The sequence below is a fragment of the Acomys russatus genome, chromosome X (genome assembly GCF_903995435.1).
Source record: "Acomys russatus chromosome X, mAcoRus1.1, whole genome shotgun sequence".
In the NCBI taxonomy this organism is placed as follows: Eukaryota; Metazoa; Chordata; class Mammalia; order Rodentia; family Muridae; genus Acomys; species Acomys russatus.
In genome coordinates this window covers 97,094,896-97,107,068 of record NC_067169.1, presented here as the reverse complement: position 1 = coordinate 97,107,068, position 12,173 = coordinate 97,094,896, and the positions used below count along the sequence as shown (strand labels likewise).

The 12,173-nt window shown below is 41.4% G+C and overlaps 1 protein-coding gene across 7 annotated transcripts in view; it reads left to right on the top strand.

Annotated features, from left to right (window-relative positions):
• Positions 1 to 938: 938 nt before the first annotated feature.
• Positions 939 to 12,173, top strand: part of Thoc2 (THO complex subunit 2) — a 114,554-nt gene continuing 103,319 nt past the window's right edge. For all 7 annotated transcript variants that reach the window (XR_007830166.1, XR_007830167.1, XM_051141056.1 and 4 more), the window contains exon 1: positions 939 to 1,054. Coding sequence is in view for 5 of the 7 variants with exons in the window: in XM_051141056.1 (XP_050997013.1) it covers positions 984 to 1,054 (71 nt within the window). In the remaining 2 variants the exon portion in view is untranslated. The remainder of the gene's footprint in view (positions 1,055 to 12,173) is intronic.

Below are 12,173 nucleotides of genomic sequence, written 5' to 3'. Positions count from 1 at the left end.
TACATTCTCATAATATTTTTGTGTTTTTAAAAGAAATTAAAATTCCAGAATTCTCAAAAATGTCACTACACACACGTGGTTTTATTATATATATAATTTTACACACACACACGCACACAATTTCTGTGTAAGCCTGTGTCTGCTTCACTTGTCCTATATAATTTAGCTTTTTTTTTTTTTTCTGCCCCAGCGGTGAGATACTAAACCAGAGCCTGGTTCAAGCTTGGCAAGGGCTCTAGACCTGAACTACAGCTCCAATCTTGGGGAGATTTATTATTTTCACCAACATAGGAAGATATCTTCCATATTTTCCTGCAGTAATGTTTTCTTTTTCTAATAAGTATTTTGTGGAGAGATTATGAGACTATAAACACTGTTTCTTGGCTCCCTAGTTTGACAGCTAAAGTAAGGAGCTAGAATTTAGGGATCATGTGTTTCCTAGAGCCAGCTTTTATCTTTTATGCCAGCATGTTACTTGGCATACCATGCATTGTTGCCCTATCCGTATTAATTTTCTATTCAGTAGTTACTTGAGATATTTCTTATCACATGTTCCTGTTTTGCAGAGGCTCATGACATGTTTTACAGTTCCAGTATCTCCAATGCCTAACATACCAAGAGCTCAAAAGATTACGCCTTTGAATTAGTGGCTTGGGGTAAATATTACTGGAGACCATTAAAGGCTACAGCAGTCCGGGCGTCGCTTTTTTGTTTTATTTTATTTTTTTTAATTTAATTCTAAAGGGAAGTAAGGGCGAGGGCTGTGGAGGGCGCGGTCCACGCAGGTACTAGAGAAAGGAGACCACTGGCGTCCACCAGCTCTTTGTCAGAAAGGGCCGGGGCTTCCGTTGGGTGGGGAGGTAGGTGGGGCGGGAAATCTAAAACCGAATTCGCAGCTTCCGTCACTCCCCGTGGGCGGTGCTCCCCTTTGACCCCTCGCTTGCGAGCTACACATCCGGGCCACTGTTACTAGCGAGGGGAAGATGGCGGCCGCAACTGTGGTGGTTCCCGCAGAGTGGATAAAGAACTGGGAAAAATCAGGGAGAGGCGACTTGTGAGTGTTCCGACCGGGGGAGGGCGCCGGGAGCGCTGAGGTCGGGGCATTGTTCGTATTGCGAAGTGGGGTGTAGGGGGTTTAGGGGAGCGGCGCCCCCTCCCCCACCCGGGCGGCGTTTGGGGATGGCTGCTTGGTTAGGAGTTTCGAACTGCCAGAGGAGCGGAGCTGGGAGCCGCCGCTGAGTGTCTCTCTTCTCCGACCTCCCCGAAAGCCCCGCTGTCCCCCGGAGCTCTCTCTTTCCCTTAGATCTCAACACAGAACTTCCGTCTTCTCCGTTCAGGTTCTGCCCCCCCCGCCCCCCCACCCCCCCCCCCCCCATCCCCCCCCCCCCCCCACCCCCATCCCCCCCACCGGTGCCCCTTCTCTGTCTCTTTTTGTCTGTCTCTGTCGGTTTGCTTCAGCTCACTTGGCGCTCTTTTCGCTCCGTGGGTTCGCAGCCAGGGGCCGCCGCTGGGTCCATACTTGTCATTTCTCTTGCGGTCCCATTTCATCCTGCCGCACGACAGGCGCCTCCCGCAGTTTGGCGCCCGGCCTCTCTCCTCTGCCCGAAGTCTTAGGAGGGCGAACTGTCCCGAACTCACTCTGCTCTTCCGCCGCCCGTGGCAGAGGAGCACCGGGCGTCGGGAACGGCCAGGCTTGGCACCTCTGCTTTCTCAGGGAGCGTCAGCTTGCACTGCCCTGGCATTGTGGTGCTTGAGGAAGTATAGCAGGGATTGCCGCTTTTTGCCAAGTCCCTACCAGCGTGTCACCTTCTGAGTGGTATCGGGATGGAGATTCAACTTTTCATGGTCAGATGTTTAAGAAACCCCATGGTGGTACAGGACTGTAGCCAATGCTCGCCCCTCCCCGCCGCCCCCGAAGGTTTTCTAGACTTCAGGATGTTTTTCCTTTAAGTCTTAAACTTATTTTGTACTCCCCCCCCCTTCCTGGTAATTTGCCGTTGCCGTTTTTTTCCCTCTCGCCCCAAATAGCCACCACCCGCCCCCGTTTAAGTAGCAAAATGAACCATTGACTTGAAAAAAAGAGAGTTCTAATTTCTTCTTCTGTGTCGCTTTGGATTGATAGCAGTCAGTCGTCTGTGAGATGAATTCTTGTTAGCTGTTTGGATGTCTCCCTCCACTCCCACACTCCAGGCCAGTATCAGGTTCTCAGTTGCTAGCTGGGAGATAGGAATCTTCAAAACTTTGTTACTTCAAAGGAAGCACCGGGCCCGCATTGCCGGCTCATGCTCTTGTGACATGACTTACTCCCGCAGACAACTCCCTTTTGCTCTTCTCTGAAACTTAACAGTGTGAGCCCTAGAATCGGATTCTCTGAATAAGAGGCTAGCTTAGCCCACTTAACTAGCTGGGTGACCTTGGGTAAATTCTTAACCACTTGGATGGCTTCCCCTCGAGTAAATTGGGAATAATAAACACTCAAAGGATTGTGTGAAGAGTAAATGTCTGTTGAGCACTTGGCTTATAGTAACTGCTCAAGTGATAGCTATTAAAAGTAATATTATTCCAGCTTTTATATATTTAAACTTCTCAGGACAGCTCTTGCACTTACAGGCTCGACCTCTGGCATCATATATATTCACTCTTGTATGCCAATGAATTGAGAGGTCCTTGGAGAAAAGGGATGACACCTCTTATTTATTCTTGGTTCAACATCTCCTCCAGCGTATACTTAGAGTGCTTTAGTGTTTTGTTAACCCACAGGTATGTTTCACATATAAGATAAGCATTCATTTTAAATTTTTATGTGCTATTTAACAGATACCTATTAGGTGCCTTGAGTGTGGAGAAGCAACTCGACTACTTCGTTGTATATTTGGGGATAATCCTCTGCACACAATCCAGTTCATTATTTAGTGTCTAAAACCTATTCATTGGTGAACTGTCATGGTTGTGGGCTGCTCAGCTTCCTTCTAGGTGGATCTTACATTGTGTGTGTGTGTGCTAATGCATCAGTGAGCTACATGTACAGGCCTAGCTGTTTTTGTTTTTGTTTTTTTTTTTTAACAGTTAAATGTTTTTGCTCCCAGTTTAGAATGAGTATTAGGAATAGGGGGAAGAGCCCTGTTTAGCTTCTGACTGGCAATGGTTGGAGAAAAATTAAGTGATGTATGAAGTCAGGAATGTCTTGTTAAAGTAGAATTTTGAGTTTTATGTGACCATGCTATATAGTGTTAAAAGAGCTACTTAAAAACTGCACTCAGATCGGGAGGCAGAGGCAGGCAGATCTTTATGAGTTCAAGGCCAGCCTGGTCTACACAGAGTCCAGGACAACCAAGCTATATAGAGAAACCCAGTCTCAAAGCAAACAAACAAACAACACCCTCCCTGCAAAAAACTGCACTTAGCATTTTCATGTGTGTATTTATTGCATAGCTTGTGGAATGTGGTTTGAATTATAGTAGATCCAAATCAGTGTAACAGCTTAATGTTTATATAAAATATATAATTTCTGTTATATTAAGAGATCTTATTTTTTTTTTGAAACAGTGACCTTGTAGCCCATGCTGACCTTTAATTTTCAATCCTCTTCTGGGTGCTGAGATTATAGGCATGTGCCACTATACTAGCTGAGAATTTAAAGTTGGATGGCATAGCTGGGTGTGGTGGCTCATACCTATAATCCTAGCATTTGGGAGGACGAGGGAGGGGTCCCATGAGTTTGAGGTCAGCAGGGGCTACATAGTAAAATTTAGTTTTGAACAAGACAACAAAAGCCCAAAGAAAATTAAATAGCTACACAGCCTGGAGAGATGTCTCAGTGGGTTAGGAACATTTACTGTGCTTCTAGAGGACCTGAGTTCAATTCTCAGCACCCACATCTGATGGCTCACAGTTGCCTATAACTCCAGCTCCCCTGGCCTTACAGACTACTCTCTCTGTCTCTGTCTCTGTCTCTGTCTCTCTCTCTCTCTCACACACACACACAAATGCATAAACACATATACACAATTTAAAAATATCTAAAAAAAAATCCAGAAACTGAAGCTATTTAATAAAATAAGTTTTGCCTTACTGGTGAATGAACCTAGAAGCCTTGTACATACTAATCAAGTACTGCTACTGAGCCATATCTTCAGCTCTTTGCAAAATGATTTACATTAGTAAACAAAGTAATAGAGTTTATTATGTCATTTTCATACCTGTGTTATACTTTAACTTGCTGACTTCCTCTCTACTACTTTCCTCTACCTACCTCTTGCTGTCCCTCTTTCTCCTCCTAATTAGTCTTGTTTTTTTTTTTCCCTGAGACAGGGGTTTCTATATGTAGCCTTGACTATCATGGAGTCATTTTGTGGACCAGGCTGGCCTCAAACTCAGAACTATCTACGTCCCAGAGTGCTAGAATTTCAAAGGTGTGCCACTGCACTTGGCTCTGCCATTTGCTTTTATGTCACATATATTCCATTATCCCATCCCTTCCCTTCTTTTCTTTTCTTTCTTTCTTTCTTTCTCTCATGTTTCCTTCTTTTCTCTCTATTTTCCCCACCCCTCTTAAATTCCAGTCTAGGTATCACTGTATAGCCATGGCTGGCCTAGAACTCATTTTGTGGACCAGGCTGGTAAATGCTGGGATTAAAGGCATACACCCCCATGGTTGACCTCCATTACTACTCTTTTTTTTTAAGATTTATTTATTATTATGTATACAATGGTCTGTCTGCATGTATACCTGCAGGCCAGAAGACAGCATCAGATCACATTATAGATGGTTGCGAGCTACCATGTGGTTTCTGGGAATTGAACTCAGGACCTCTGGAAGAACAGTCAGAGCTCTTAACCTCTGAGCCATCTCTCCAGCCCCTCCATTACCTACTGTTAATCTACCCTTTTCTTTGAGATCTTTACTCTTCTTTCATTGTCTTTTTCTACTTTCATGACTTACAAACATCTATGTGTATGCTTAAAAACATGGTATTTGATTTTCCTAGTCTAGGTAATTTTGCTTAAAATAATACATGATTTCCTGTTTCATCTGTTTTCCTGCAAATGTCATGATTTCATTTTTCTTCATGCCCAGCCCATTTTTTTTTGCATTTTCTCTCCCCTCCCCTCCCCTCCTCTCCCCTACCCCCTCCCCTTGTCCCCTCCCCTTCCCCCTCTGCCTTCACCTTTCTTCCTTCCTTTCCTTGTCCTCCTCCCTCTTCCTCCTCTTCCTCCTCCTCCTTTTTTTTTTTTTTTTTTTGCTTTTCAAGACAGGGTTTCTCAAGTCAGGTGTAGTGGTACATGCCTTTAATCCCAGCACTTGGGAGGCAGAGGCAGATGGATCGCTGTGAGTTCAAGGCCAGCCTGGTCTACAAAGCAAGTCCAGGATAGCTAACGCTACACAGCGAGACCCTGTCTTGAAAAAAACCAAAACCAAAACCAAACAACAACAAAAAACCCCAGGGTTTCTCTGTGTAATTTGGGCTGTCTTGGAACTTTGTAGACCAGGCAGCCTCTGCTGCCTCTGCCTCCCAAATTCTGGTCCCCCTTTTTAAAATATTATTTATTTTTATGTATCTGAGTGGTCTGCCTGCATGTACACCTGCAGGCCAGAAGAGGGCATCAGATCTCATTATAGATGGTTGTGAGCCACCATGTGGTTGCTAGGAATTGAACTCAGGACCTCTGGAAGAATAGACAGCACTCTTAACCTTTGAGCCATTTCTATAGCCCCTCTTCCCTTTTTTAAAAGACAGTGTCTAATGTATCCCAAGATGTGTTTCAACTACTATATAACCAAGAATGACCTTGAATTTATGATCTTCCCTCTATTTCCCAATTGCTGGAGTTATCGCCATATCACACATGGCTTATTCAGTATTGAGGATTGAACCCAGACCATAAGCCATGCTCATATAGGAGCTGTACCAATAGAATTACATTTCCAGCCCTTTAATTTTGTTTTGTAAGACGGGGTCTTGTCGAATTTACCAGGCTTCATTGAACATGAAATTATTCCATTTCAACCTCTCAAGTGGCTGGATTATAAACCTGCACTATTAGGCCATGCCATAATGAACTATTGTAAACAATCACTGCTTAAATATTTTAAACACATCACCATCCTATAGCTTGTTTTCATTTATTCGACATCTTTATGTACAAACTTTGTTTTGTATAACTTAATTTTAGAGGTTTAAAAAAATCATGTTATAAACCAGGTGCAGTGGCGCACTCCTGTAATCCCAGCACTCAGGAAGGCAAAGGCAGGTGGATCTCTGTGAGTTTGAGGCTAACCTGGTCTACAAAGTGAGTCCAGGATATCCAATGCTATGCAGAGAAACCCTGTCTGAAAAAACCCAAAATACAAACCCCCAAAATCATATTATAGATATTAGTATTTTCATCTTGTTTAAAATAAGTAGTATTGTAAATATATTATAAAAGTTCTTTGTTTGGAAACAGTCTCAAATATAAAACAGCAACTGGAAATGCTAAATTTGAGAGTAGAGTGAATACATTGATAGATTTCGGTTTTGGAGTGTGACCATATGAAAAATTATTTCTTAGGTGGATTTTCTCTTTCATGTAATAATTTTAAATGTTTTGTGTTTTTGTTGTTGTTTTGTTTTTTTGAGATATGGTTTGTGTAGCCTAGGCTGATCTGGAACTTGTTTTTTAGTTCAGGGTGACCATGATTTCCTTATGTTCCTGCTTCAGCCTTCTCACTGTTGGGATCACAGGCATCTTACTGTCGGGACCACAGGCATGTACCACCATACTTAGCTGGTTATTCCTTTGAAAAAGAGCAACAAGTGCTCTCCAGGCCTGAAAGTTTTTTTTTTTTAAAGTACGTGTTGTTTTTCATGAGATTGCCAAGTTTTTCTCATTGGTAGCATCTTACCAGTATATAGCTATTGTGGGAGTAACAGTGTCTATAGTGATAAAAGCAACATGATGCTGGGAAAAAGCAATTTGCGTAATATAGCTGGTCTTTGCTACTTCATGGGCTTTTCTTTTTCCCACCCTTTATCTTCCCTGACTTCACCTCCTAACACCAGATAGAGAAACAGGCATAGAGGGGAGAGGAGAGAGAGAAGGAGAGAGAGAGAGAAAGATCTCTGCATCTAATTTCTTTCCTTTTGTTTTTTTTTTCTTTGACTACAGCTACTGACATACCTCAACCAACCTCCCTAAACAACCAACAACCCCCCATTACATCCTTTGGGGCCTCTCATTTATGTCCCCTCTGAAAAGTTCCTGGAATTCCAAACGGCATACAATCACAGAAATTCTCTGCAGCTGGCAAACGCATGCTTCTGCTATTGCATGAGGCAAATCATGGTCACTTGCTGTGGATTGCCCCAAGCAACCCCATATCCCTACACCTGGGAGTAAAACAAAAACACATTCTTACAATATTTTTGTATTTTAAAAAAGAAAACAGAAGTCCAGACTCCTCATATGTTACTACAGCATAGCATGCTCTGGGTTCCTGGGTTTGATCCTTAGCACTAGGAAAAAAAAAATCCACAAACTATATAGGGCATTTAATAATTTTCCTTTCTTTTTGTTCTTTTTTTTTTTTTTTTTTGAGACAGGGTTTCTCTGTGTAGCCCTGGCTGTCCTGGATTCATTTTGTAGATCATTCTGTCTTCCCTCTTTTCCCTTCAAGCTGTTCCATATAACCTCTTACATTCTTTCAAATTCATGACTGTCAGAGTTGTTTTTTTGTTTTGTTTTGTTTTGTTTTTTTTTTTTTGAGACAGGGCTTCTCTATGTAACAGCCATGGCTGTTCTTGCCTCACTTTGTAGACCAGGCTGTCCTCGAACTCACAGAGATCCGCCTGCCTCCCAGAGTGCTAGGATTATAGAGTTCAGAACGGCTAGGGCTCTGTGTAATAGAAATCCTGTATCAGAAAAAAAAAAAAAAAAAAAAAAAAAAAAAAAAAAAAAAAAAAAAAAAAAGGAAACAAAAAATAAGTGACAACTCTAGAAACTAATAGTGTGTATGTATGTGAGGGATGGACTGCTTTGACAAAAAATTACCTAACAAGCTATTATTCCTCAAAGCTAAAATCTTCTGTAGACAGTTGGTTTTCATGGAGCATAGTTACATATTTGTCCTTAACAACTCTGACAGGTGCAATTTGATCACTGCTCCTTGGTGGGGCATCCTTGTGGGCATACACACAGGAAGGGTATGCAGGCTATTCTGATGTCCTGATGACACCTGATGGGCTCTGGTCAGATGGTGGGGAGGAGTGTTGAAGAGGGAGGGAGGGAACTAGAAGATAAGAGTGAGGGGATAACAATCAGGACTTAATGGGAATAAATTATAATAACTAACTAACTAACTAACTAACTAACTGTGGCAGGGGCTGGAGAGATGGCTCAGCGGTTGAGGGAAGTCTAATAGTTAGAAGATCTTAGCTTTGAGGAATAAATTTGCTTTGTAGACCAGGCTGGAATTCATAGAGATCTGACTGCCTCTGTCTCCTGAGTGCTAGGATTAAAGGTGTGTGCCACCACACCCAGATTTGTCACTTATTTTTTTAAGATTTAAAATATTTATTTATTTTTGTGTGTGTATGCGTATGTATATGTGTGTATGCACTTGTGTATGCTAGGATGGAGGTCAGAAGACAATTTGTGGAAGATTTTTTTTTTCTTTCCACCATGTGGGACCAGAGGATTGAATTCAGGTCATCAGGCTTGGTGGCAAGTGCCTTTACCCAATACAACACTTCTCTGGCTCACCAAATAGATATTTTAGATAATGAATTATAGAACTTGTAGGGCAGGAGAGATGGCTCAGTGTAAGAACATGTGTTGCTCTTCCACAGGACCAGAGTTTTATTCCCATTGTCATTGTTGGGGTGACTCACAACCAGTTAGTTACAAGTGGTAACACCAGGACTACATCATCTGGCATCCTCGGACACCTATACATGACATGCACACATTCAAAGACACATATGCACATAATTAAATATAACCAAAGTACATCTTTAGGGATGGAGGAAGTATCTTAGCATTAAGAACATTTACTGCTCTTAGTACCTGAGCTTCCAGCACTGGGATGGGGACCCACAACTGTCCATAACTTTAGCTCTAGGAGATATGTTACCTTTTTATTTGGTGGCTCCTGCGTGCACATGGTGTACACTTAAGCACACATACAAACATCAAAAAAAATTTAAACAAATCTTTAAAAAATATAAAACTTGTAACATGTTTTTTTCCCCACAAGAGATATCAAAACAGTAGAGAACTCCTAAAGCTTTATTCAATAATTCATAAGTAGCTTGTGTACGTCTGGAACTTGTATAGTTCAAGCTGGCCGATATACTAGAATCCTGGTAATTCTCCTACTTCAGTTTCCTAAGAACTTGGCCTCCAGCCTCTGAAACTTGTTTTTGAGACAGGGTGTCTATATTCCAGACTGGCTTTGAACTGGCTACGTAGCTGAGGATGACCTTGCGTTTCTAATCTCATGTGTGCAAGGATTCCATACAGACTGGTGGTATCACACCTAGTTTGTGTGGCACCCAGGATCAGATCAGGGCCTTATACGTTGGCAAGTACTCTACCAACTGAGCTACATTTCCAGCCTTGAAACCTTTTCTAATTTCATTTCATATTTTAACTTGTAGTCATGAATTAAGTGTAAATCTTGATCTGCTTTTCTGATAAGAGAAATTCATTCTTCAGAAAATGTTGATGCAACATTAGGAAGTTATTAGATTACTCCTTTGTTGTTATTTTATAGTGCTGAAATACAGGGTTTGGTATTAATGAACTGCCTCTTCCTACTTAAAAGGGTAAAACTTTTGTTAATTTGTCTTTTATAACATTTCTTTCTTTCTTATAAGTGCTTGTTTCCACAGGGTAAGATAATTTTGTCCTAGTATTTGTTTTTGAGGGTAATATTTTTGTTATAGCATTGATAATAGATACGAGTACTTTGTTTAAACAAATTGACTAAGTAGAGCACAGGTGAACATCGGTTTTATGTGTGAAGCCAGCTTGTGAGCTGTGAGCATGAGTACTTCAGGCTTGTTTGTGTTTCTTTTTTTGCTGAAAATGTGGGGAAAAAGTAAGATGAAAAGCCCAATATTCATGGTACGAAGCATTCACAGTATACTTCTGGAATCATTAGAAGAACAACTCATTTCATTTGGGTTTTCACAGATCTTTGACAGAAAGTAGATTTCTGTGCTTGTTCCCGGGGAGTTGAGGTAGCATTTCCATAGCAGCACAAAACTGTTGGACAAGTGGAAAAACTCAAATATTAAGGGAGTAAAATAATACTGATGTTTGCAATGAGACAGGACATTTGAATATTTTTAAGGTCATATTAGAATGGGCAAGGATTTGAGGTCATTTTGTCTGTCATCATCCTGTAATGTAGGTTAGTTTACCAGAAGTGTGACAGATAAGATGGTAAGACAGATGTAACATTGTGAACTGATTTTTTTGGTTTTTCTTTTTCCTTTTTCTTTCTTTTTTTTTTCTTTTTTTGGTTTTCTGAGACAGAGTTTCTCTGTGTAGCCTTGGCTGTCCTGACTTACTTTGTAGACCAGGCTGGCCTCGAACTCACAGCGATCTGCCTGCCTCTGCCTCCCAAGTGCTGGGATTAAAGACGTGCACCACCATGCCTGGCTTGGTTTTTCTTTTTAAAAAAATTTTGTTTATTAATTTTCATGTGCACTGGTGTGTTGCTTGCATGTCTGTTTCTGTGTGTGAGGTTGTCAGACCCCCTGGAAATGGAGTCACAGACAGTTGTGAGCTGCCATGTAGGTGTTGAGAATTGAACCCAGGTCCTTTGGAAGAGCAGCCACTGTTCTTAACTGCTAAGCCATCTTTTCAGCCCCTTTTTTGAGTTTTTGAAACAGGGTTTCTCTGTGTAATAGATCCCAGGCTGTCCTAGACTTGATTTGTAGACAGGCTGTCCTGGAACTCACAGTGATAATGGCTGCCTCTGCCTTCCAAGTGTTGAGATTAAAGGCGTGTACCACCACCACCCGGTTAAACTTTCCATTGTTTTGCCTCAGGTTCTAAGTGCTTGTTTTTGGTTTTCTAGTATATAAAGAATATACATTTTACAGTAAGGCATCTGTTATGCAAGTGAATTGCCTGAATGTGATGAACCATTAGTGATTTTGTATACAATTTGAACAAATCTTTGAGGTGCTAATTAATAGCTGATGATGGCAATATTATCTGCAGGCTAATAAATTTTTGTGGCCTAGTGACTGGCAATATAGAATGACATTTCAATTATTTCTTAGTTATGTAATGATGACTGTACTATAGGTAGGAGTTTGGAACGCGGACACAATCTTCCCTCAGTCATTGGAAGACTTATTGAAAAATACACGTGTGTTACCATTGCTGAAAGTAGTACTAGATGAAGCTGTCAAAATTTGAGGGAACAAGTGGATTTATTATACAAAGGAATAGAAAATAAAAACCAATTTCTACACCCTCCCATTTTGACACAGGATTTTACTCTGTATCCCATGCTCGTCTAGAACTTGCGGCAACCCTGCCTCTGACTTTTTCAAAGGTTTGGGATTTCTAGTGCATAAATTGCTACAGCTGGGTCCAGTTTCTTTCTTTTTCTCTGTCCCTCCTCCTTTCCTTCAAGATATTCTTTTTTTAAAATATATTTTATTAATTTATTTATATTATATCTCAATTGTTGTCCCATCCCTTGCATCCTCCCATTCCTCCCTCTCTCCTATTTTCACCTTACTCCCCTCCCCTATGACTGTGACTGATCATAGCACCCTTATTCATAATAGCCAGGAACATGGAAACAGCCTAAGTGTCCCTCAGTAGAAGAATGGATAAAGAAACTGTGGTACATATACACTATGGAATACTACTCAGCTGCTAAAAACAAGGAAATCTTTAAATTTGCAGGCAAATGGATAGAACTAGAAGTGATCATACTGAGTGAGTTAACCCAGAAGCAGAAAGAATCACATGGTATATACTCACTTATGTCTGGACACTAGCCCACGGGGCATGTCCCATGAAAGTCTTCACTTACCAGGGAAGTAGGACAGAGGGGAGGACATCCTACTGTGACTCTAGGTGAGAGAAGCATGGGAGAATGGGGAAATAGAAGGATCCAGAGGGTCCTAGAAACCTACAAGAAGAACATTATGGCAGGCAAATCT